The sequence below is a fragment of the Chiroxiphia lanceolata genome, chromosome 16 (genome assembly GCF_009829145.1).
Source record: "Chiroxiphia lanceolata isolate bChiLan1 chromosome 16, bChiLan1.pri, whole genome shotgun sequence".
NCBI classification, from domain to species: domain Eukaryota; kingdom Metazoa; phylum Chordata; class Aves; order Passeriformes; family Pipridae; genus Chiroxiphia; species Chiroxiphia lanceolata.
The window spans coordinates 3,823,783-3,851,462 of NC_045652.1; the positions used below are offsets into that span (position 1 = coordinate 3,823,783).

The following is a 27,680-nucleotide window of genomic DNA, read 5'->3' on the forward strand; positions in this document are numbered from 1 at the left end:
TATTTTTTTTTTTTAATTTAAGCCTAAAACATTCATGGTAATGTTGCAGACTGACTGAGTCTTCAGCGAACCTGAGCTCTATTTTAATTTATTCAAGATCTCATACAAGTTTCGTGCTGCTCAGTGTTTTTTATAATTCTGTGTGTTTGCAGCTTTCCAATGCCTGTGCAGTCAGAAGCGCTGAGGGAGCTCTGCTTCAAGTAAATACTTAGCAGGGAGCCAGCAGTTCTCCAGTGAGTGGATCTGCATAGTATTGTTCTCCCTCCAGATGAGAGAGAGAACACTGTGGTGCATTCTGCTTCTCTACCTTGCCCTTCCCGGGCAGGGCACAGAGCTGAGACTTGTTAATTGAACCCTCTCCCTGCTCTGCCCGGGATGGGGCTGGTGCTGCTCCTTGTAATGGTTGTTGATTTGACAACTTGTCCTGCTGGGTGCTCTGACTGTGTTCCAAAGCTTATTAGTGACTGAAGTAAACCTTCCTCAGTCCACGGAAGGCTTTTTTATTTCCTGTTTTTTCCCCCCTTTCGTTTTCTTCCCTTTTCTTTTTGGCTTTTTCTTCCCCTTCTCCTTTTTGTTTTGCAGCTTCAGTTGTGTTAGAACATGGTGCTGTGGATCCCTTTTATACTCTTGTCAGTGTTTCAGCCTTCACCAGGGATCCTGTGAGCCAAACCCAGGTTCTGTACTCACACAAAAAAAACATCTGATGTTGTGAACAGCTCAGGCATGTTTTCCTTCTGGGAGGAAGGAGAGAAGTGGGAAAGGAAGGAGGGGCAGGGGGATACTGTTAGAAGTAAGAGAGTCTCTTAATTTTCTCCATCTTAAAATTGATCTTTTTGTCTGTACTGCCACTTTCACCCAGCTTCTGGGCCTTTCTTAGCTGGTTGCACTTGTTTTCTCCCAAGCCTTTGCTGTCTACCTGTACAGTTTTCCCCAGTCTCTCAGGAAACAGAGTTAAATGGTTACTCCCCAAAGAAACAGGGACTGCACTGGAATTTATTTTTTTTTCCCCTTGCCTTTTGCTTCTATTGCACCTTTGATACCACTGCTTCATCCTTAAGTGGTGTTTTGTGTCAGACGAGGGACAGTCATTTTTTCTGAAAAATGAAGGCTCCCCTTAGTCATCAAAAAGTCCTGGGCTCGTTACTCTCTGGAAGGGAAGAGCAACAAGAGCTGGGATGAGAAAGAGCTGTTCAGTGACAGAGACAAAACATAACTTCCAATGTATTTGTCTTGGAGTAAAAGTAATGTATGCCCTCTATTGAACAAGTAACCTATCGATTAGAGGGGAACCAATGCACTCTCACATCCCCACCATGGCTTTTTCCTTTAATGGATATAAATGTCTACGGCTTTTCTCATGGTGGTTTGAGAAATATTAAGGGTTACAGCCAGTGTAACAAAGAACTGCTTAACAGCTCTGGTATCTTCTGACTTTAAGAGCCACTTTGTCAACTGTACAGTTGTCTAAAGATGCTGATTAATTTGCATTTATGTTATGTAATTTTAAGATTAAATGATTCGTGTTTTATCTGTTTTAAAAAATAATTCTTCAGTGACTTCCTTTCTGCTGTCCTGAAGAGGGATTACATAAAGAAATGCTACTGGATGCATTTATCAACTAGAAAAAGACTCCTCTTTTATCTGAGTGCCTTTTTTAAAGTGTTTCTGTTCCTTTTCCCACTGTGTTTTATATAAATTCGTGAACATCAGGAATATAATTTCTGAAATACGCTAGGGCGAGGTCTTGAGGGATGAGCACTGTTACCCTTGCACATTAGGGAAGAGGCTGGGGATGCTGAGTCTTTAAAAAGGCAGCTGTGCCCAAAATGTTCAATCATTTTTGCTAAATAAGTTACCAAAAAAATGCCTCAAAACCGAGCACGTACCTCACCAGTCTCTGCATTGTTCAGTTTGATTTCTCTTTTCTCTTGTATATTCCTGTCCTGTGAAGTTTTTCAGTTTTAGGGGTGATAAATACTGATTAATACACAGTATTTACTACACACACTTGTATGTACATACCTGTAAGTACATATATAAGAGAAGGAATCATATCATACATAAATAGATACAAAAGAAGGCTGTTGTAGTACATTTCGGGTCCTTATATTATCAAGATAAGCGGAAAAAAGCTTGAATGTCTTCTGTGGGTGATTATCTGATATTAAAAAAAAAAATATTTAATTGCTGAGGGTTTCATATTAATGTTTAATAACCAGTCTTTCATGTGAATACAGTTTGACACTCAGGACAGAACTGTGTCACAGGTTGCATTGCCTCTGCTGGGAGACCTAGTTCATTAAGAACATTCAGCTAATCTTTTTTGGATAAAACCCTCTGGTTTCCTCCCAAATGGTGCTTTATTCTGGTCCAGTCTTTTTTGTTTCTTTTTTTGTTTGTTTGTTTTGTTTTGTTTTGTTCCCTGAAGTTTCAGCAGCCTCCATGTCCTCTTTAAGTTCTTTTCTGGCCTACTTCTTTCCCCAAGAAAACTTCTCTCTGCCGATCTTGGCATCCTGGTGCCTCTGTTGAGGGTCACAGGCAGTTTTGTTTTCCAGCTTCTGGACAATGATCAAAGGTTTCATATCAGGGACATTTATTTCATTCAGGTGTCTTCTTTGCTCTGGGGATTCTTTTATCTTTGTTTCCATTATCAGCAGCTCCAAAAGTTAGATCTACTCTATGAATATGCATAACATTGTGTTTCCTGTTCTGTTTTAGGAGGACTGTTCTCCATCCGTGTTTAAGTCCTCTAGAAGTTTAGAGGTCAGTGGGACTTTATAGTTGTTCTTTCCACTGCTTTATCCTCACAGAGGCTGAAGGGTCTTGCATCCCTCTTCAGTACAGGGATGTTTGTGGCTGCCTGATGAGTTCTTCTTCACCTTGAGCCATTCTGGAAACTTCTAGTCAGGGGTTTCCTCCACTCCTTAGTGCCTCCAGAGAACCACAGAGTAAGGGCATTCTTCAAGTTGGGTGTTTCTGTGTTTTCTCATTATCTCAGCTTTGGTTGTAAAGTTATGCTTTTTAATCTTGTTTAGTTATCTGGCCATTTTGAAACCATTTTGACGTCATTCTCGCCACCACAGAATAACAAATCCAGTTTTATTATAGCTCAATTAGATTATTTTTGGCTGTGTTTTGAGTTCTACTGAAATGGAGGTTTAATTGGGTCGATATGGTGCCAAAATTTATGTTTTTTTTCGGCAACTTGTTTTTATTTGCAAAATAAGAAGCTGGAACATTGAGCAGTTTTATTTCATAATATTGAAAGCTAATCAGTTCTGTTGTGTATTGAGTGTTCGTGGAAAGAAGAGTTTCATTATTTGATATTTTGTCTGTAACTGTAAAATCAGAGGCCAAATATTTAGAAGAAATGCTTTATAAAACCAGGTTAATTTATTAACTCACAGCTAGTACACAGGGATTTGATTTGAGACGGGTTAAATCACAGAATTATGAAATCACAGATTGATTTGGTTGGAAGGGACCTTAAAGTCATCTTATTCCACCCTGTGCCATGGGCAGGGACACCCTTCCAGTATCCCAGGTTGCTCCCCAGCCCCATCCAGCCTGGCCTTGGACGCTTCCAGGGATGGGGCAGCCACAGCTTCTCTGGGCAACCTGTGCCAGGGCCTCACCACCCTCACAGGGAAGAATTCCTCCCCAATATCCCATCTAACCCTGCCCTCTGGCATTTCCCCTTGTCCTGTTACTACATGCCCTTGTTAGAAGTCCCTCTCCAGCTCTCTTGGAGCCCCTTTAGGCATTGGGATGCTGCTGTAAGTTCTCCCCATAACTTCCCAATAATTTGGAGGTCCTGCTCAGTGAGATTTCTGACAGAACCTCTGTGTGTGTGACACCCTGGAGGGCAGAAAAAGCAAATTGGGGTTGGTATGTGTACGAGCAGAAGGGTAAGGGCGAGTGAAGGCCAGTGCCCTTGACCATGATTTAGGATGAATGTGGCCAGTATTCAGTAACAGACTGTATATATGCCTATCTATACAACTTCTTCTGCTTTTCCCATTAATGCCTGTCCATTAATGTCATTGCAGGACGCCTAGAGCTTTCTCACATAGTGCATTGGGTGTTGGTGAGTGACACTGCTTTCCTTCAGTATATTGCTGCAATCCTTGCTTGCTCAATGGAACCCAGAAGAAGTTGGGTATCAGTCTAGTGAAGAAACATGCCTGAGGAGCAACATTTGTCTCCTTGATGTTTAGCAAAGACAGCTGTGGTGGTTGGCTCTAGGTTCAGTTCTCACTTTTATCCTGCGCTTAAACTTCTGGCTAAGGTCGTGCAGGACACCTTGGCATCTCTGCACCACTTAGCTCGACTTTTATCTGATGCTGAAGAACTTGCTAAGTTGTCTTGGAAGAATAATGTTGTGAGGAAAATGGATCTAAATGGATATATTGGGTAAAATAAATTCACCTGCAGTCCTGTGAAAAAGCACTGTAAATCTTGCCGTGACCCCGCTCACTGAGGAGGTTTGTTGATGGTGTTCTATTAAATCAGGAACAGCAGAGGAAGCTATAGAGATACTCAATAGCAACTCAAGAGGGAGAATTGCATGGCTTGTGGGATTACAGAATATGGAATTTTGTGCTTCCAGGTCATTACTTTGAATTCAAATACACTCCTGGTGGTAATAAAAATCTGTTACCAGATGACCGCTCTCCAGTTTCACGTCTGAAATGAGCTGAGGTTTTCTATCACCTGGTAACGGGCAGATGCCCACTATGCAAAAAGTGGCACAACTGGCACCATCAGCTACTTTTATTGACAGTCTCAGTGGGGTGGTCAGCAGTTTAATACAGTCACAGCAGAGTCACCTTTTTGACCTTAGATTAGATTCTCCTTCGGGTGGTTCAGCAGGATCTCTGTGCAGAGAAAGCTTAACAGATAGGAAATTTCCCTCCTTTATTTAATATTTTGAACATTGCTTCAGTGAAAAACAAGTGAAAATTAAGGGCAATTTCCAAATTATTGCTCAGTGTCTTAAACATTTTATGAGAGACTATGTGTTATTCCTTATTTCATATGGCACCAAACAGCCTTTCAACAAGGGAAGCATCTGAAAGACAATGTAATTAATAAGTATTTTGGCAGAGGCCAGCATTATCCTTTCTCCTTGTTCTCTGGGGCTTACATTGTTGACACCAGTGAGGTAAGAAAGCTGATTTATTTTGGATGTGTAGGTGTTACAGAACATAACTGCCTTTGAAGAGATGTGGTGCATTTAACGTGTCTGATTTAAAGACAGTCGTCCTCTGGTGTTTGCAGAAATAAATTCTGTGACAAGTCCCTGTGACTCATGAAGTGGGAAGTTCTACAGGAGCTCCCCCAAAGTAGCTTTTCCCTCATGAAACCAAATCATCTCTCTTGTGCCTTCTCAGGGGTTTGTTTTGCCCTCAGTGTGAGGGAGTTTCATGTGAAGCTCTTGCTCACACTAATAATTGCAAAAACTCAACTGCCTCGTGATTCCTGAGACAGAGGCTACCAGGAAAATCTTAATTAATCTGTCTCCAAGTAGCTGTTATTACTCAGTTAACCCAACTATCAGGGAAAAGAAAAATGTGGATTTACAAAAGAACATATTCACAGATATATATATATGTGTGTGTGTGTGTACTCAATGCTATAAGAAGGAGGAGCAGTTCAGTAGTGACAAGAGAACTCTGTATATAAACATCACTGTGCCAACCTGCAGCTCTTGAGCCAACTCTTGACTCCCTTGAAGGTTGTCACCAGTCATTTGCCTGTGGCTCAGCATCAAGCAGAGAGAGGGCAGATGGCATTTCAGGCCAAACAAACCAATCTTGGTGATTGGAAATAATTCAGATCCTGTTTGTAAAGGAGTGGGACTGATTGTACTGGCTATAACTGCTCCCTTTTGCTGGAGACATTATCACTACAGGGTATTTGAAAATAAGAGAAGGCTGGATAACGCCCCCTTACAATTATTTAGGAATTTTAAAGAGAAACAATATTATTTTCTGTTGCTTGCGATCTTGATGTTCTAGTTTAAAGTGTATTATACTTTTTTCTGTCTCAGATCTTAAATATACTTCAGAGAAGCCACTTCTACTTCTGCTGCTTTTACAGTATAACCTGTTACAAGCAGCATTTTTAACAAATGTATTAATTTGTAAATAATTATGCAATCAATTTATAAACCCAACAAAGGATGTTAATTGCCCTGAAGGCTCTAAGGTTAGCCAAAATTCCAGTACTGGGTGTTTTTATGTGTTGTGTTGGAGTTTTTGGTATTGTATGAGAAGTTTTAAATAGAAATGCTGATAGAATTTTAGCATTGGAACAAATAGGAGCCTATAAAATAAGACTGGCATGGAGTAGCAATCTTAATGCTGATGAACATGGCAAACATGCACAGCTTCCACTCGGGGACAATTGACACAGATGGCAGAGCTGATTTTACCATGTGCTATATGTCTTATTAATTGCTCTGCCAATTACTATAAACTCCAAAGCCTGTTTCTTTGTTCCACTATCGTGGACGGTTTGTCTGGTTTATGTTTACTGCAAATATCAGATTTCTGTATTTATTTAGTGGGAATGGTGGCTTTTCTCTTCCTCTCCTTCCCTCCTGTTGTCTTTCACTCTTCCCTTCTACCCTTGTATTGATAGTCAGAGATGTTTTTAAGCTGTGATGAGCAAGTCTATGTGAACCAAGAAGAAATCTGTTGTGTTTGTGTACCAGGTTTCTCCCCAGCATTTTAAATCTGGACTTGTGCATGTGTCTTGTTGTTTTGGGGAAGAAAATGAAATCCTGTCCATGTCAGAGGTGGTTTAGCATCCAAGCAGAGAAGACTTGAAGTGACATTCTAGAAACAAATGTATGTGCAGATTCCTTATCAACATTTGTATCAATGTAATAGGGACAATTATATCTTTGAGTCTGCTGTATCAGGTTTGTTAAGGTTTGGATGGACCAGAGATTGTATTTTGGTTCCTGCAGAACCTGTGAAATCATTGTGGGGAAGAGAAGAATGATGTAAGTGACTGAAATTCCAGACTCTAAAGGGATTCTGCCCCTGTTGCTACCTGGCGTGAAATTTAATTTCAAGAAACCCTTTAAATTAAATTTAATCGAATATATTCCGGTAGCAGTAAGGATATTAAACCAAGAAATTCCATGAAACAAAAAGCACACTGATGGGAACAAATAGTGTGTTATTTGCTATTTTTCTAGGCCTGACAGCATTATAAGCAACCATTGGGAAGTGCTGGGTAAACATGGGAGAACATGTAGATTGAGTTATGTGTTTGCTCAGCCCTGGGCTTGTCCTAAATAGCTGGTGCCCTGTTCTGGGGAGTTGATGGAGTTGTTATTGCCAGTCACCAGTGCTGTCCTTTCCACAGTGGAGAACTGCAAATGCTGAGCTGGTGTCAGGTTTGCTGCGGTAGCAGAAGTGAATTGTAATCAAATCCTCTGTCTGGTGGGAGGCAGCTTAAGAAAGGTTATGGTTGGAGGCTTGAAATTTGAGTGGGCTGCCTCTTGGGGCTTGCAAGGAGTCAGAAAAGGCCTGGAACTGTGACAATTAAATTAGGACATGAAATCTTTTACAAAACCATAAAACCTTTGCAAGCTGCATACATGGTGAAAACTCCCCTGGGAGTGAGAAAGGCTGTTGTAGCCCCCAGCATCAGCTCAGAGGAGGGAGCATGTACAGCAGATTTCACCTTCTAACTCACACATTTCATCTGTGTCAGTGCCTGCTGTTCCAGCTGTCTGTGTCTGACTGGTACATCCACTATTAGTAAAAGTTACATTTTTTTTCCATTACAGGCAAATCTATTAGATCTACGATGCAGCTGCAATTGCAGCGTGGAAAATGACCTTCTCACAAGGAAATTACTGTAAAATGTTGTTCCTTCCTTCCAAGCACAACATAAACACATTAATTGCTACAAGTGTTTTCTTTTTTTTTTTTTTCATTTGTATTAAATAGCTGTTCTTCAATAATTTAAGGATTTTAGCAAAAAAAAAATTAGCAAAAAAACCCAAACCCAAACATTACCAGAATAGCCTCATCTCACAGCTTTGTTAGCAACACTTTGCATTTCACTTTTCATGCTGGTTTTCACAACATCAGACTGTGGTACAATAATGAATTTTAAAAAATGCAAAATGATTCTTTGACACACTTTTTCTCCCCCTCTCCCATTCTTTTCCATTACAGGATTGCACAGGTTTAACTCTCAATACATTTGAATTTAAAAATTTGGCCAAGGTAATCAATAGCCCATTCTTTTTTACCTGCTTTTGATATTTGTAGAAGTACAGAGTCTTAAAGACTGGAAAAGACCTCTGAGATCATGGTTCTGAATGAACTGGGAGACAATCTCTGCCATAAGGCAAAGGAGAGGACTGCCATAAAAATATTTTACAGTGTTTTGTGATAGGAAGCAGAGAAAAGGTCTTTGAGGGAACAATAGGAATCATAACTTGGGGGAAAAGTGTTTTCTTCCTTTGTTTCACAGACATAAATTTAACAGTGTTTTACAGTGTTTGTTTCTACGAAAGTAAAAGGTTGTTTTGTTTTGTTTCTTAAAGAATCCTTGAGGTTGAAGTAGTTGTAAATCAGAGGTAGAAGTATTCTTTTACTCACGTAATAAATGGCTAGAGGGCATGTGGTGCTTAGCTAATTCGTTTTCTAGAGTTAGTTCATTCCATTTTAGACAGACTTTTATTGCAACAGGAATGAAAGTACTACCTACACATTTGGTTGTTTAATCCTGGGCAGTTGTATGTGTTGCATCAGGTGAGAAGGTTTAAAGGCAATAAGTTATGGACAACCAGGATATTCAAAAACTAGAGGGGGGGGAAGTTAATTCAGAAAACAGGTTTTGCAAAAACAAGTTTTTGCTGGTGAAGCAAACTCCAAGGGTGTCTGCTCTGGAGACTGGCCTAGCTGTGGTTAAATTAGGGTTTGAGGATGGTCCTGATGAGATTAGAAGTAAAAAATCAGTATCTGCTTTGTTACTGCACGTTATTTTCTTTTTGAGTCATTTCATTTCTTAGAAATTTATTAATTTCTTAGAAAACATTATTTCAAAGGTGCAGGAAGGCTAAGTTGTTCCTTCAGCCGCAGAGCAGATTTGAATTCCTGGCCTTAACAGGTGCTTCACAAGATTCCCATGTCTCAAATATAATTTGCAATATATTTTGAATGTATACCTACCATCAGTCTCTGTAGAGAAGAATCTGCTGCATGTGTTGACATAAGCCTGGGCTGTTTTCAGTCAAATACAATAGAATTATAGTTCTAATGGAGAATATTATCATAGCAAAGGTCTAATCTAAAAATGTGGGTTATGTTACAAGTTTTCTTCAATCTACTTGTGCTTTTTTTATGGATAATATGATGAAACAAGGCAAACTCTTACATTACTTGTTTTCATCTTCTTTTGATAATTTATTGATCCTTAAAAGCTTTTAAAAATGGCTATTTGCATTTATTTTAGTTTTAAAATGAAAAATTAGATAAGTTTAGGCTGTGAGTATAAGGTTTAAAAACAATGAGTTCATTTTAACACCTTAACACATATGGCTTTTACATGCGTGTCCAGGCACTAGAAAAGCAAACCCAACACATGTAAGAAAAAAAAAACAAAACCAAAATGTTTTAACTCCAGCTCCATGCTGCTTGTTGTGATGTATCACAGCTTTTAGGGCTGTATCAGCAAGTGTGTGGAAGGCATCAGTCTTACAAGTTTTAAAAGTAATCCCATCTCAACAAGGAGTTTCTTTTTTCCTGGGCATGGCAGATGATATTTTTTTATTGTTTGTTTTCTGCAGTGCTATGTGAGGGGGTTTAGAATTTCTCATTTGTCTCTCAGAGTCTTGTTTTGCTTGGCCCTCAGTGCAATGTATTAATATTTTCTGAAAGATGTAGAAAGCATTCTCTCAAACCCCTTCATTGTTTTAATTAGATGCTGGGTTTGATGGATCAGTGAATTTCTATCATTTGAGATTTGATAGGTATGATAGATGACAAGAAATAGTATTGACTACACACTGTAATTTGATGAGAAGGACATTTAATATTGCTTACAAATATGTCATCAGTTCTTGGAAAATCGGTATGAGTGGGACTAATAAGACAAAGCTGAATATCTGAACCAGAGCTGCTTCTACAATCCCAGACAATTACAAAGCTTAAATTCCCCATTTTGACAGTGGGTCACCCAGTGAGAGAACGTGGGTGATTACACATTGTATACAAGAAAGCCAAACTAATGAAACAGCAATCTCCATCAGAGGAAATGTACTTTTTGTTCATGGAGAGAGATGATTTGTTTGATTAGTAATAATTCAGGGACTCAGCTGAGGTGCTGCATACACAGAAGAGCTCACAATGAAGTAATAAGGAAAAGGAGTTTTAGAAAAGAGCTATTTTGGATACAGGGAAGTGACAATAATTGCCTGCTTACAAATACTGAATAAATACTTGAAAACTTCTGAGCCATAATTGACTATGATTTACATGCTTTATGTGTCCTACCAAGATTCTGATTACTAGCATTTTATTGCTTGTCAGAATGCAAATGCTGTTGTTTTTTTTTTTAAAAGGTAGAACTTTAAACCCTAAATCAGCTGTGTGTTTGGATGTTGCTTTGGGTTTGTTTCTTTGTTTTGTCTTGGTTTTTTTGTTTGTTTTTTTGTCATTGTTTAAAATATACTTTATATGATAAAAGAAAGAGTACAGAGAACCACATAAACCAGCAGATTTGACTTAAATTGAGGTTGCACACAGAGAAATCAGCCACATCAGCTCCTTTTAACTTAATCAAGGAGAAAACTTAGCTTTATAACTGGGCACATTATGCAGTTATAGTACATTTTTAAATGTGTTGGGTAACCCTGAGGATTCCATGGATATTTGAACTCAGTATACCTCTCATCCTACTGTGATTACAATATATTTGTTCATCTGCCTTTCAGCACTTACTTACATCTTTTCCATAACAATCCACAGGAATATTATACAGAGTGTAAGAGGTAATTTAGGTAGAGGTAATTAAGGTAGGCTTTGCCTTCTTTTCAAGATGAAGGAGATGGAGGCCATTGCTGACATTTTCAGATTAACTGATAACAAGCATAGAAGAAATATCATAAGCAATATTACTTTGGTCAGCAGGTGCTCTGAGTACTATTAAGTACTTCAATACTTAATAGTATTTTGACCATTCAGAGTTGTTGAGTAATTCCTAAAGGATCCTTGGGTTTCAGCAGGATCTCCAGTTGTTTTATGACAGTGCTGGGTCCCACTGCTGACAGAAAGGTTTTCTTTCTCCTTTGGTAGTTGTGATACTCCAACTGCATTTTCTGCATTCATGCTGTTATCTGTCCAAAGGATTATTTTTTTTTTAAATTGTACAGGGATCTAGAGTGGTTCCTATGGTATGGCAGTGCTGGTTGATGAATGGCTGCTCCTTGTGGGAACATGATTTGCTGAAATTGTGTTACTGTGTTCTCATTATTAACCAAGTGCAGATAAACCTAAGTCTTCACAATAGCTAGAAGCATTTATAGCAGGCATAATAGAAAAAATAAAAAAAAAGAAAATAAAAAGGGAAACCTTCCTAATTTGCTCATTCTGAGGCTGGAATGTTATTAAGTTGCTGAGCCAATTTAACTGCAGTTGATATAAAGAACCTGTTACCTGAATTTTCCCTCACTACTTGGAAGTAATAGGTTTGAGATTAGAGGCCCAAATGTTTTCAATACAAAGTAACAAAGTGTTTCTTCCTTTTGCGATTTAATAAAACAAACAAACAAAAAACTTCAGTCAGACTGAAGTTTTGAAACAACAGGTGAGTTTGTTGCCCTCAGTGGTTTAGAGGAGTATTCTCTATTCTTTGCAAAAATCATAGTTTGTTTCTGAAAATCAGTTAAGAAATACAGTGGTAGTATATTTATTTTCCTAAATTCACTTTTGACCCTAACAATTAGAATTTGATGTGACAAGAATGTATTTACATGCATGTCTTCTCACACAGAGTGAAAACACTTCCATAAATTAAGAGTTCTGGTAAATCCCATCTTAACCTGACAGGACAGACAGGAAGAAGACATTTTTTAAACAATTCTCTAAAAAAGTGAGCTTTTCCAACTGCAATTTTATTTAGGATAGATGTTGATATTTACATAAGCTGATCTTTTGTCACTGTGTGCTGAAGAAATGATGTAAAAAAATATTTATGATGTTGCTCTCATAAGCCCAGTCTTTTACGAGCATGATACCATCCTGTGATAAATACTGAGCACAAATAACCTTGCAGCTGCAATTCCTTATTACCCCTCCTAATTATTTATGGTTTATGATATGTAAGCATTAGATTTATCGTCATTCACAAGTTTTCCACACCAGCTTCCACACATCTCTCTTGAGGTGTCTTTTTTTCTGGGTATGATGTGCTTTTCACAGATTTGTGAAAAGAATTTTAGTACCAAAAAAAAAATAATAATAAAAGATGTGTGCTGAGGTTGTTGTTTTGTGGAAGCTGAGAAGGGGCTGCGTCTTGGAGGCCTGGCAGGCACGGGGTAGGCCAGGCAAGAAAACAACCTTCAGTGATGCTCCTTTTTGACAGGTTTTTCTTAGGTTTATGTTTGGTTTGGTTTTTGGGCACGTGTGGCTGCCTGTTAAGGGCGTTTATTATCCCATTTTATGGGTACAGCTGGAGGCAAACGCCTGTGTTTTGTGGGCTGCTCTGGGGTCCAGCAGTGGGGCCGGGGGGCTCCGTGAGGGAATCCCGGGGATGTCCCACGCCAGGCACAGCCAGACCTGGCTGGTTCCAAAGCCAGGCTGGGGACACCTCATCCTGGAAAGGATGAAACAGGGGGCAGCTGTGAAGAAATAGGGTGAGTCCCAGCCCTGGGAGAACCTGGGGGAGCAGGAGGAGGCGCAGGAGGGGCTGCGCTGCCCGGGTGGAGAGTCCCTGGAGCTGTGGAACAGGGATTCCCGTGGAAACCCATGCTGGACTCCAAGCTGGAGCAGTGCCCTCAAGGAACTGTGGCTTGTGGAGAGCCCACACTGGAGCAGCTCCTGAAGCCCTGTGCCCCTGGGAAGTCAGTGTGCAGCTCCACTGACCCCCCTCAATCTGCACGGGCTGATGAGCTGAAGTTCTCTTCTGTGGTTTCATCACTATTCACACCAAAAGTGCACGTTGTTTCAAGAAATAGAGAAGGAAGGTCGCTCTGTAGGGGTGTAAGTTTAAATTATTGCAGTGACCTTTTCAGCTGTCCTTGTCTTTCTGCTTCTCTGCTGAGCTGTGCGTTGGACTCCCTGACTTGAAAGTAAAGTGGTTTTGGGACTTGGAAGAGACCAGAGATCCCAAAGCAGGTCCCAGCAGCTGCTGCTCTGGCAGCATCTATCTGTCTATCTGTCTATCCGTCTATCTATCTGTCTATCTGTCTATCATCTATCTATCTATCTATCTATCTATCTATCTATCTATCTATCTATCTATCTGTCTGTCTATCTATCTGTCTATCTGTCTGTCTGTCTATCTATCTATCTGTCTGTCTGTCTATCTATCTATCTATCTGTCTACCTATCTATCTATCTGTCTGTCTATCTACCTGTGCCCTGTGGGCAGTGCTGGATGTATTCCCTAAGTCTGAACAGAACTGGCAGTGGTGCAAAGATTATCTCACAGGAGAGCACTTCTGGGCTTTATTTTCCTCTGAAGGGCTTTTTGAGTTTATCCTGTCGGTTCCCAAAGAATTCTTCACGTGGACTCACGTGAGTGGAGGATCTTGCTTGCATTATTGTACTGGTCATTTAAATGCTTCTTTCCCACGTGCTGTGTTTGCTCAGCCAGCTCTGGAAGGGTGGAACAGGTCAAATGTAGTCAGTTTTTCCCAGAATTTGGTCCTGGCTGCCAGAGATTCATGGTTCAGGGATTCTCTGAAAAAGAGGAGGTACTGTTGTATTTAAAAACTCTTGACAGATTGCTTTTTGAGTAAATTTGTCATATATGCCTATGCTTTTTAGAGCACCCCTAGTTTCCACTTTGTGCTTCCCTGTTGTAATACACCCAGGCTGGTTCCTTCTCATTCCTTACTCTTGACTGAATCAGTAATTTGAGGTTTTTTGTCAGTACAATTTTTTGACCTACCAACTTAGGTACTCAGGCTCCTTTTTCTGTCCACTATAACTGCATTTGTCTCTGTATTTTTATTTTTTTGTTTCATATTCCAGCAATTTCCTCTGGATATCTATAACATTATGTGTGTACCCACACACATATACAAATATGTGTGTACACATGCTTATGAACTCAAAACAGAAAAGGCAATGTATACTGAGTTGCACTGTTCATGAGAAACAGACAGCAAAACAATCTTTTTTTGCCCTGACCCTTCAAAACACCTGCCAGTTAGCTCATTTTTTTAAAATTATACCAAGATACCAATAACTTTTGCAAGGAAATCAGTATAGAAAATTTTTAAAAATACCAAGTTCTCACTCATTTGTAGCTGTGAATTTTTGTGTTTTTTACAAGAGTTTTAGTTTTGCTTGTCTTGTCTTTATAGAGTGATGTTTTCAGTTTAAAGTTTGCTTTTTTAGTTTAATCAAACGCTTTACATCACTATACCTATTTTCAGGTATATATTGTATGAAGTCATCTATACAATTGTGTCTGAAAGTGATTTTTGCACTGTAATATGACATAGATACTGCAGTGGTCATTCACTATGTGTTCCTCTCTGTAATTGTAAGTCAGCTGGATTGGTGAAGGAACGTGGCTGTGTCAAAAAAATACTTCCATTAGTGCCATTTTTTTTTTATTTTGTAGTTTCACAAATTCAGCAGATCTATATAAATTCAGTAGCTTGAAAAATTGAATCTCAGAGGAACGATTAGACATCCAGTATTACTTACTGATCTTGAAAATAATTAAATGTTGCTCAAATAGCCATATGTCCAGCTCAATAATTTGGATTCCGACAAATATCAACTTCCTACAGGACATCTGTTAAGAGGTCAAAGCTGTCATCATACCCAGACATTCCAGTAGTTGGCCATCTCAATACTTGGTAAAATCTCATGCTTTACAGACTTGCATATGCATACTTACTCAGGAGGACACAGAATTCCCACAGTCCATGTTTCTATTTGTACAGGTATTTCAGGAATTAGATGTAATTAAAAAAAAAATAAAATAAAGAATGTAAGGATCATGATTTTTTTGGGCTGCAAATTAAGTACTTGACATTATTTGAAACTGTCTTGGTGTAACTTGCAATGTTACTGTTGTCATCTCTTTTCCATTTGTTCTGATCTGTTTGGGGATCAGCTGCAGGTTTGTTCCCATGTTCTTTTGAGATCCTCCTGTCTTCCTGCACCAAAACAAGAGCTTTGGCAGGAGGAGGTATTTTATCACTTGATGTGTGAGCTGACACAACCCCAAAACCACGGATGAAGTGTTTTACTACCTCACAGACCAGGAGATTCCCAAAGCAGCACCAGGCCAGAGGCACACAGGTGGGAATGAGGATGCCATGGAGCTCAGTCCTCGCTGGGGGGTCACTGAACCTGCTGTTTGATCCAATTTAGTGGAGTTTCCCACTCTGCTTTGATCTTTCCACAGCAGGGCAGGAATCTGCAGCGTGTTCAGTTGAGTTCCTCCAGGTCTGTCACAGGCCTGTGTTACCTAAACACAGATGTTCTACTTGTGAAGCACTCGAGACTAAGCAATGATTAGTATGATATATGTGTTTTCCTACACCCCAGCTGGAGGTCACCTGACTGTGTTTGCAATCCTCCCCATTCTGCTGCTATTTTCCCACGCTTACTAAATATGAGTATGCAAAACTCACAGTTTTTCCTATTACTTTAGTAAATTCCTGTCTTGCATTTTCACCTCTGGTTTATCAAATATATGTCATGTGCAAAATGTGCCTTTAGTGGATGCGAGAAAAAGAGCTGCCAGTGATTAGATTGGCTGTTCATCCTCTCTGCTGGTCCAGCACAACCAACATTTGCTTCCTGAACGTTAGCCAAAAATTATCTTCTCTCCAGCTGGATAGGGATGTTTCATCATCTTTAAAAGCTGAGGTGACCATTATGTTGTTATTGTTAGGCAATTATTTCCTGTTCTCATACAAATTTACCCTCTGACCAGTTCTGGCCATGATATATCTGGCAGAGAAGCCAGTGAAGACTAATCCAAGCTTGTGAGAGCCTCTGTTACCATAATGCAATTTGTCACCTTCTATCCCTGCTACCTCTGCCACTGCTCTCTTGTTCAGGAAATGCATCTGTCATCTTTATCAAAGCTTCCTGTTTCTGACTGATTACCTTTCCTGCAAAATGAAACAAATCCTCAGATTCCAGTGACTGTCCCGGAGTGGAAGAGCATGACCTGGTTTTATATTCTCCTTGTACAGTTCCTAAATTTGCCAGGGAGTTGGCTGAGGGCTTAATGCTGTGTCTTTTTTTGTACTTGTTCCTGAGTAAGGCACATGAAGAATTGAGAGATGCAGGTAGAACTGAATTTATTTAGATAAAGGACTGAGCTGGTTCTTTATTAGCTAAGAGTGCACAAAAGATGGAGCCAGACTCCATGGAAGGGCACAGTAAAAGGATGAAGGGTAACGGACACAAATTGTTTTCAGACATGAGGAAAAAAAATATTGACAAAGAAATTCCATAAACCCCAGGCCAAGGCTGTGGAATCTCTGGTTTTGGATGTACTGGTGGAGTTCACAGAATCAGAGAATATTCTGAGTTGGAAGGGAACCAACCCTTAGCCCTGCACAGGCACATCCCCAAGAGTCACACCACGTGGCCCAGAGGAGCATCCAAACACTCCTAGAACTCTGTCACACAGTGGTGCTGTGACCACTTCTACTCAGAAACACGTTGTGATTGACTTTTCCTGTAAACATTTGGATAGATATTTAAGTTCCTGTAAATAAACATTTTATCTCAGCAGCAGGTTTGTCATAACTGATTTGCAGAAACAAAATAGGTGTGGGGAACAGAGGCCATTTGTTTCTATCTGGCTTTTAATCATCTGCTATGACCACAGGGAGAGATGAGACACTGAACTGGATGGGTCAGAGATCTGAGCCAGCACTTCAAAGCACATGCTCTGTTCAGACAACTGACTTGCTGAATGTAAAACTCTTCTGTGTTTAGTGTTTCATTTCAGTTCCCAGGATTAGAATCCTATTTCTCAGACAAGTTTCCAAATTGTATTTTAACCTTGAAGTAGATTAGAAAGCTTTTTGTTGTTGTGGGGGTTTTTTTGTTTGTTTTTTTTTGTTTGTTTGTTTGTTGTTTTTTTTTGTTTGGTTGGGGTTTTTGTTTCTTTGTTTTGGTTTTTGTTTTGGTTTTTGTTTTTCTTTCCTTTTTTTTTATTCCTAGATTTGCTATCTTCTGTAATAAATGATATGACTAATATCATCATATATGAGACTGTGTAGGGAAATCACCCTTTGAGAAATCAGTTTTGTCTGCCCTCTCCCAAAACCTCACAATATTCATCTCAGACAGAATTATGAGTTTTAAAATGCTTACTTGGGCAGGTAAGCTTAGAGAGGAAGAAAAAGAAACAGGTGATATTCCTTTCCTTTTTTAACATTTCATCTGTATTAATTTTTATTTTTTTTACTTTTTCCTTCTTCTTCTGCTTTCCCTTGCTTCCATTTTTTAATACTGTTATGCAGATAAAGATTTATAACACGTAAGCTTAATAGCACTAAACACTTGTTTAATTGGTAGAGATCTGGGAGAAGGCCCAGACTAATTAACACCAATTCCTACTCTGCTGCCAGTTTTTAATGGATCTTAGGACCAGATCTTTTTGGAACTGCAGTTATGCTGAAGGCCTGTTGAAAAGAGAAAATCAAATCATATAAGGCCACCTTGACAAACCACCTGTCACCAGTATAATCCTTGCTTTTTATGAGTAACAAGACATATATGCAGTATAAACAGTGAGTTTCCCTTTTAAAACATCATTCATAACTACATAAACACTTCTGGAATTCTCTCCAAGTATTTCCATACACCTTTAATTTCACAATTTCTCTTCCTTAAGACTGGAACATTTAGTGAATAATGACCAATTTTACTACAGGAAGCCCCCAGAGTGGTATTTATTAAAGTTCATAACTAATTGGTTATAAAAATAGGAAAACTAGAAAAATGGGATAGAACTCTCTATAAACACTTAGTAAAATATCTAAAAGGCACGATGTTAGGAAGGGATAATCACAGTACAGGCAGGATGAGAGTTAAGTTCAGATGTATTAAGCATGTGGTGTTCTCTAGCTATTCAGGTTCCTGTCTTAGTCTCCACAGAGAAGGGTCCTGTCCCAGTCAGCAGCAGAGGATGCCCAGCCTGGCTGGCAGAACTCACTTGCAGACACTTAAAGCCAGGTCAGATGAATCCAGCCTGTGAGAAAAATGACTCAGCATCGTTTGGGTGATTCTTTGCAAGAACAAGAACGTGAAGGAAGTTTTGTGCCATCAGAATTTTCTGCCCTTTGAGCTTTTTCGTTGCTTGGCTTCCCTTTCATGGACTGAGCTGACATGAGTGGGATTCTCACCTTCTTGGTGTCTGCTCCACCTTTTGTTGGGTTAGGGCCAGAGTGCCCTGATCTTAGAGGATGCTGCCCTGTGATTTAATACACTGTTTCTCGACATTTCTCTCCATTCTTTGCTCTCTAGCTCAGGGACTGTCTCAGCTTAGCTGTGATTTGTATTACTCTTGTCACTGCAGCGTTTCCAACTTCAACTTCTATGTCTGCTTTTCAATGTTAAAACAAGAAGCTGTGATTGAAGCCCTCTGTTTGCCCTTTGCAGTACAATGCTGTCAGGAGTGTCAGGGGAATGGGAGCTTAAGTGGCCTGTCACTGTGCTAATGCAAATCCTTTGTTGGTAATCTTGGTATAAGGAAATACGAAATGGGAATTACTTGATATGATTCTACTAAAATCCTTTGGATGTCTTGTAGCTCCCACTAGTGTTTGAAATTTTAGTCTGCTGGCACATACAATGTTTCCTTTCGAATAAATGATGTTAAATCCTTATATTTTTATATCAGGATTTCCTTGTTTCCTAAATTAAAGCATCAAATACAGTTCAGTATTAGGAAAGGGTATGCAGAGAGATGGAATTCCTGTCACTTCATTCTTTAAGAAAAAATTCCATAAAAATCATTCAGTGGTTGCTGTGTGTTTGACCCTGCTTCAGAGATATTGCATTATCCAGAAAACTTCCAGGCAGAACTGAGAGTTAGTTATTTTGTATTCAAAATGAATGCTTTATTATTCCTGTTTTTGGAAATTTAAACTGTGGTTTCTTAGGGAAAAAAATCCATACTTTTTTAGCCAGGATGCTGCAAGGTATAAATGCATTTAGTATGTCTTAATCTTAAATTTTAGAGTGTGAATTACCTAGAAGTGATTGGAGTAGAAGTCATTTTGGTTGTTGGCCAAGTTTTAATTTTTTACTGCCCAAGTGTTTTTCACATGTTTATTTACCTGAAGATGAGAGAGCACCAGCCAATTAGCATATGTTTCTAGGAAACACAGTGGATATTCCAGTTGGTAAAATATCATTTAAAATGTGTTATTTGTCATCAAGGTGCACGATATGTGACTGGCCTTTTAATGGCTTTCAGAAATGTGCTTCACATAATTTGAAGCAAGCTTTCTTATCAGTATGTCTTGCAATTAATTTAATCTTGTTTCTGTTATTTCCACAGTATTTTTCAATTCAGTGAACCTCATTACATTTGCAAGTGCATTAAATTAGAGTCTGGATAGAAGAAGAGAGATGATTATCAATTAATTTAATTATGTTTCTGCGTTTGCCCATTCCATGATATGTCTGCCATTGTTGTTGCAGCCTTTGCTGCAGTCACTCTGTGCAGGAATTAGTTCTGGTTCCATGTAAAGTTTATGTTATCTGATAACTCCCGACAACTTGGTGGAGCCACATGTTCACTAATTTATGAGTCTAATCAAAAGTCATTTATTTTAAGTCTAGAGGCTACACTATGGAATACTTTTACAGTGTTCACTGCATCGCTTTTTGACTTTGCATATGTGGTGGTGTTTTTACAGAGCTTTACCTCAGGAATTAAGGGACACAACTTTTTATTCCTGCCGTGACTGCAGGAGCGGGAAGGGTGGCATCACACAGGTCTCTTTTATCCCCCTAAACACTGCAGCTGGGAATGACCTTGTTTTTAAGGGTCAAAAAGCAACCCCCCAAATTCACCACTATGCAGTACTTCCTGTAAAATAGTCCTTAGTTTTACTAATAAAATTATGTGGTTGTTTAGGGTGAGGCTGCAGTCTGAATTCCAGTGCTCAGTGTCTGTCAGTGTTACTGCTTTTGGCAGTAACTAACTTCTTTTTTTTTTACTTTTTTTTTTTTTTTTTGCAACTCTGCATAAATTTTTTTTCCTAAAGGTTTGTGCCATATGTTCGAAATTTCAAGATTCGTGGCATTTGCCCTGGCATCTGGAAATCCTAAGGATATAGCCACTGAGACTCTCCAAAGCAATGCTGCATTACATACTGCAGCATCTATCAACTGCATAGCTCATTAAAGGCACAGCTGGTAAGGCAACACTTTGGGGTTTTAGACATTTCTGGATATCCAATATTAATGTGAGAGAAAAAGAAATTCAGCTGTGAAGCACAATATGCTTGAATTGTTAAGATGACTTTTTCTGGGATTTTTTTAGTGATTTAAGATTTGGAAGTAAATGGAAAAGATCTTTTAAAATTACAGCAGAAATAACATATCACTGAGAAAGAAAAAAAAAATTAAATCCACATTTTACTAAACTCCTAAAGCTGTTCTTCTCTCCTTATACTTTGGAAGGCAAAACAATTAGGTTTACATTTGTATTTGCTATTTGTACAGGTTGAATCATTCTGTGGCTGCAAGGTAAATAATGCACATAAATTGTGTACAGTAATTTGTTTCTTTTTCTGAAAGTACTTGCCACTAGAAAAAGGCTCTTCTGTCACCTCTCCTGTCACGAGGAGGATCAATATACTTTAAAAGACTTCTGGTCCCATAGCCTACTCCTCTTAGTCTTGCAATATGAAGAGCTGATGGACTGTTTTGCAATGGAATAGATACATTAAGCTTTTCAGGCTGAAGATATTTTAATATTTCTGATGCACTTAAAGGGACCAAAAAAAATAAAAAAAGGCAAATTTAGTATGTTTTCGAAAGTGAGATCAGTGTGTGGGTGCAGAGTGGGAGAATCAGGCTGAACAAAGTCCCCAAAGATGGGATTTGTGGAGTTATTGCAGAAAACAGTCTGTTAACTGTTGGTAGGGGAGCTGGTACCCAGTGGATTATTGCTTACTATGGCTTAGTAACGTTGTTGTAAAGCTTGTCAGTTGTAGTTGAGTGGTCAGATCAGCAAGATATATATATAAACATATTATCTAGATCTACTCTACATATAGATACATGTACTACTTCTTCTGTTTGTTTTGGATTTTTTAAATAACTGTTTGGTAGCTTCTGACTTGCATCCATTTGATGAATCCCATATTTTATGTCACACACTCACTTGTGTTTACCCCTCTATTTTTTTTTTTTCATTTTTACTTATTTTCACTGTAAAGATTTTTTTGGCAATGATGACTGATAGGCAGGCACTGCTATTTGTACAGGGCAGTGCAGGGGTATGCCAATATTGGTTGGATCCAGTGGGTTTTGTGGAAATTAAAAATATAACAATTATTACATAGCTCCCTTTTCTGTGAGGAGGAGTTACAGTCAGGAGACAAACACTTTCTATTTATCTTACAGGTATCCATTTGGGATTTGAGATCTAACCAGGGGTTTATTTTGAGTTGCAACTCACGATTTTGTAAAAACTGACAGTTTTTCTTATTTATTTTGTTATTTTTTAATTATTTCTCTAAGTAATAAATATTATTTTTTCTGAATAAGTACAGACTTTCTGTTCAGCTCCATTGGAAAGAAGTGTTTTGATTATCTGCTATTATCCAGTGGTCTCTGGCAGAATCCTGTGAAAACTCCCATGGGCCAAAAAGTGATGTTATGCTCCTTTATATTGGCAAAATCATCACTTAGGGACTGCAGGGCAGGGATAAATCCAGCCATTTGTCCAAACACAGAAATAAAGGAAGGATTCATTAGCTAGTTTTGACTGCAATAAATAGTGTCTGATTACAAGAGTCCTCAACTAATGCTAAGGGCAGAAAAAACAGATCTGCTCTGACTGTGGATAGCAATAGGGAGAATTAAATAGACTTAATTAATAGATCAGTGAAATTTTTGGTGGGATATTTGATATATGGGAGAAAAAAACCTCTTCTTCAGTGAGGATAAATCTACTTGGTTGATCCTCATCCTACAATTACAACAGTTTTGCATTCTCTGCTTAACTTTTCTAGAAAATGTTTTGTTTGGGGTTTTTATTGCTTTGCTTTGTTTGAAACCAGTGGTTTTAAACCTCTGGGGTTTTTTTTTGTGGGTTTTTATTGCTTTGCTTTGTTTTAAGCCAGTGGTAACTTGGTAATTCACTATGACTTAATTAATGATGCTTGTTGTAATGTGCGTGATTTCTGCTCTCCTTGTTCTTGTCAGTTCACTTGTGCTGTTTTGCCCCCAGCTGATATTTTTGGAGGGACTGGAATGGTAAAATTACACCCCTAAGTGTTCTGTGTTGGAAAAGTCCTGTGTTTTTCCTTCTGTCAGGAAGAATGCTTTCAAATCCTTCCTTGGCCTGAGCTGCTGTGCTTGACAGCTCGTTATTTGACTCAGCTGTTTCCGTCTCACCTTCACCCAGCTAATTAAGTAACTCATTGAATGTATTATTCAGGATTTGATTCCCCTATCTGAGTCGGTGAGAGATGGAATTTAAAAAAAAAAAATAAAAAAAAAAAATCCCCTTGATGGGATTAGGGGCAGGATTGCTGCTCTCCATGGTGGACTCAGAGGAGCAGGAGCTAATGAAGCTGGCGACAAATGAATCACACTGTGGCGTTTGAGCCGCTCTTTGGCTGCTGGTGAAAGGCTTGGGATTGGGGCTGATCACTCCTTAACTAACCAGATACCGACCTGTTAATTGTTTCAGGACATCTGTGGTGTTGAAGGAGGTTCTTTGGCTTTATTCACAGTTTTGTTTCCCTCCTCAGCCGTTGTCCCGCAGGGGATGGGATCGTTCTGTGTCAGGGCTAGATATGGGCTTGAGCTGTTCGTGGCACTTGGCTTTGCTCACCATTTTGGCTCCCTTACCAACATGTATTACTTTCCAGGGCTTTTGGCAATTTGTAAATCATTTATTTCTTTTCCTTGGATTATAAATGTAAACAGGAGTGCTCTGCAAATGAGCAAAATCCAGCATTCAGCTATAGGTTATCCAAATACATTCCTGTTCCTCTGACTTTGTGACTAATCTTCTGCATTAAAAGTGTTATTACAATTAAACTAATTTCCTTTTTGCTTTAGAATATTTATCTTTAGTATTTACATTAAGCCTCCTGAGTTAAACATGACTGTAGGTAACATTCTCATCCACTTTAAACATATATATTTTTATCATACTGCTTAATGTAAACCTTTTAAAATATTTTTCTAAATGCAAATTAACACAAAAAAATTAATGTCACCACAGAAATCCAGCCTAAGAATATGATATTTATTTTTGAAACAGAAAACTGAAGTGTATGAATCAGGTACAATAAGAATTTGAGACTCATTCTTCAGAATCCCAGAAAAGTTTTCCAGTGAACTCACTGGTTTTTGTCCTGGTGGAAGTGTCTCCTTCTCCTCCTCTCAGGGTGTTGTCCTTTCAGCTTTGATCAGGAACACGTTTCTGGCTCTGAGGAGCCTTTCTTGGCAATAGTCCAGTGAAAAAAGCACTTTCTGTGAGTGTTTTGAAAGTGAAACTGGGTATCATCCACCAAAAAGCCATTGGAAAAATACTAGTCAAGCCTTACACAAAACATTGGATATTTGTCTCTAGAATAGTTTTTACAAGAAATAAAATAGTTTGAGTGAATCACAGTGGGAAAACAATCACTAGAAAATCTTCTCTCTGGTTTTAAATGATCAGTATTTTTTCTGCAGAAAAGTAAAACTGGTGCAGCTCTGCTATGATTAAGAAGTGAGAACTCCATTCTGAAAGGTTTCCTGGCAAAACAAGAAGCAAACTGCAGCAGATTCTGCTTTTCTCTAATTAATGTTGCTTTTGCATTTCATTTTGAAAATTGGGATAGTTCCTAAAGCAAAATTTTAGACCTTTTAGAATGCACATACACTCTAAAGTTGGGGTAAAGAAAGGGAACTCCAATCGCTTGTCTTCGTTAAGCATATAGCTGATATTTTTTATTTTGGAGTAAGAGTACATTTTGTCTGTTTAACTTAATCTGCTTTTGCTCTGAGCAGTCACACACTTTGGCATCTTCATGTGCCAAGGGAAAGGCTGACTTTTGGTAGGAAGTGATGGCTTTGGGATAGTCTGCAACATCTCTGCCTTGCTTTGGCAGACACGGCTTTGTTGGTCCCGAAGGTCAGAGTTCTCTGCCAGGAAAAATGTCATTGGAATGGGATGTGTTCAGATTAGTATTCTGGCAGGTACCTTTTTATACTCATCTTCTTGCTAATGAGAAGATATGTAAATATTTTATTGGGCTACTAAAGGACTGAGAACATTGTCTTCAATGAGACGTGAAGTAGAAAAAATTAGACCCAGACTTTCAATAATTTGGAACAGTGAAAAATGTTAACTGTCTTATCATACTAACAAGGGCTCATAATATTCAGAATTTTGTCAGCAAACTAAATTTGTATTCAGTTATTTTCTTGTTTTAAACTTGTTTTGAATCCCTGTTTTTTACTTGCCTTCCCAGAGAAAGGCTCTATCTTATGGCCTATCAATATTTCTTGATCCTTTGTTCTGATGAGAAAAAGAAGATAATACATATATAAACTTAACTAAGTTTGGGGGCTAATTCAGTGCACAAAATCTTAGCTACGTTTGTAGATAAATACTTAATCAGATTTTTTACATATGATTGTCTTAGAGGTTATGTCTAGTTTGTATTTGCATATTCTCATTATATAATAACATGCTGAATCACACTGTACTTTTATGAGGAGATTTTATTAACCATTGGAATCAAAAAATAATTCATGAATTGTCACTTTTTCTTTCACTTCACTGTTTAAATAAGACAATGTATTAATTATGCTATGTAGGGAAATAAATTAGTTTTAGCAGGGAAATTTGAGCAATGTCTTGCAAATTTTGTCATATGTGCTTAATGAATATATATGTGAGTTTTATTCACCTTCAATGGTGCAATGTCTTTTTTTAGAACTTTAAATATTTTTCACTTAAGAGTTCAACATGAATGGAATTATTTCAATTATATTCTCTAAAAATTCTCCATTAGATTTCAAAACCTGTGTGTCCCCCAGGTGGTAAGAGCAGTTCTCTTCCTTTCTACATGATGTGCTCTCTGGAGCCCCTTTGCTAAGGACAACTTCTTTTCATATCTTATGATATTATTACATCCAAGTACCTTCCAAGGCAGTTCCCCCCCCCCCCCCAAAATTGTAACTGTAGCTAGAAAATACATCTGAGAGAAATCTGCTGATCTAAATCTTCAAGTCTACAGGTAGCAAGGTGTACTTGTATCATATTATATCATTTATGGCTAAACAGAGGGGGAGATCAGTGAGGCACAATAAGCACAACTTACTGCACATTTGGGGATGTGGTGAGTCACAGGAATTATAAACAGAAGAGTAGGTAAACATCCATCTTTTGCTGGTGTTTCCTCTGTATCTTCATTGCTCTACAAATCCAGCATTGTTATTTTTTAGAGTGTGTGATGCATCAATTTCTAGTTCAATTCGCTGTTCCTGCCTTGGCATTCTCTGCTCACATTTAAATATTAATGATTTCAAGCACAAGTTACGAAACAGTTATGTCTTTTGGGTTTAAGTGTCATTATTTTTAGGAAACTGCTTCTCATGTGAGTAAGCAAAAGCAGCTGTTGGTTCTGCTGCAAAATATTAAGGCATAACTGAAAAAACCCAGGGAATATTTTGAAGACAGAGATGGGTTGCTGGAATCATACCTTTGATATGCCTTGCTGTGGCCATATATCCCCAAATTCAGACTCTGTGGTGAGTGTTCTGTATGTACTGAATTTTTAGCTTTTACTGTGCATTTTTAATACACCATTCTGAGGTTTGTTGAAACTGTGCATACTAAAATTTTCTGATGTGTTTCTTCTTGAAATAAAAGACCTCAGAGGTATTACTCATGTAATATTTCAAATTACAGCTAATTTAGCTCTCTACTGTTGGGCTATTTTCCATATGTAAGGGTAATTTCAGTCACAAAGCTGCTCTGAGTTATTTTCTCCCTGAATTTTTTGTCCTCTAGAAGATTTACAACGTGTGCCTCTGGCTTGAAGCTCAGTTGCAGCGAGGCACTGTGTGCTGAATTATGTTAGGTGTGGAATATATACACCTTTTACTGACTGGGGAGCCTTTCTTGCCTGGGCATTTTAACAAAGGAGGAAATGATTGCCTCCAGTTGTGATGAACAGCCCCCAGAGAAGCTGTTTAGGGGAGAGCATTGTCCCATCCAGCCAGAGCAGAGCAGCCAGTCACGCCAAGACTGATGGAGATGAGGTTTTTGCTGACATTCATATCTACAGCGTTCAGAGGCAACCCTGGATTTCTGAGAGATCTCAAAAATAGCTGGAGAGCTTCCAGGTGCACTAAGTTCCTTACCTTGTTCTACTGTACTTTTGTAGCACTAGAAAGGTGCTTTCTGGGGCTCTGTGCTGCTGTAGAGCTGTAGCATTTATCACCCTTGAAGTTACACTCACAGATCCCTGGGTGTCCTTGTCACCTTGGTTCAGCTTCTTTCCCCCACAACCTGTCCCACTGGAAGTTTTCCTTTCCAGAGTTCTGCTGAAAGCTTTGCAGTGTTTCTGAGTTTCTCTGAATTCCAGAAGAGGGCTGATCCAATCAAACAACTGCACACACCTGGATGCACCTTGCTTAGCTCAGGACTTCCAGCAGGGGTGAAGCCACACAGCTGCTCAGATATTTGAACATCTGATGTGCATTGCAGGTTCTCAACACACTTCCTGAACATTTGGGGTGTGCCATACTGTCTGTGAGTGAGCAGATCCTGTCTGACCTGCATTTGGATGGTGAGCTGCAGCCCTGATCCAGCTGGGAGTTGCACACCTGGGAATGTGTGCTGCAGCAATGTGTGCTGTGGAAAGGTGGTCTCGTTTCATTCTCCCCCATAAATTACACGTCTGTTTGTCTCCTCTTGTTGTCAGCTTTGCCTCCCATCCAGTTAATAGGAAAGGTTAAAAAAGAACTCCTAGGCTGAGCAAGGACTGTGGAGAAGCTTCATCTAATTCCAGAAAGGGACTTTTTTTTCCCCCACTATTATTAATCTAGAGAGTCCATTTTTACTCCCTTTATTTGTCTTTTTAGTTGTTCAGGATGATGTTTGAATTGTAAGCCTTTAGAGCATGGACTTGGAATGACTCTTGTTCTGTGTTTATGGTGGTTAGTGCACCCATGACAGCAGGTAAAAATGGAAGTAACAGCATTGCTGGAATTCCTCTCTTACTAACAGTGTGTTATGGTACG

The 27,680-nt window shown here is 38.8% G+C and overlaps 1 protein-coding gene across 22 annotated transcripts in view; it reads left to right on the plus strand.

The window, feature by feature from the left end:
• Positions 1-27,680, plus strand: part of RBFOX1 (RNA binding fox-1 homolog 1) — a 1,157,213-nt gene that overhangs the window by 587,916 nt on the left and 541,617 nt on the right. For 2 of the 22 annotated variants that reach the window (XM_032703689.1, XM_032703690.1), the window contains exon 2: positions 4,050-4,087. The exons of the other annotated variants lie outside the window; for them this stretch is intronic. In XM_032703689.1, coding sequence (XP_032559580.1) covers positions 4,050-4,087 — 38 coding nt within the window. The remainder of the gene's footprint in view (positions 1-4,049; positions 4,088-27,680) is intronic. 22 annotated transcript variants of the gene reach the window in all.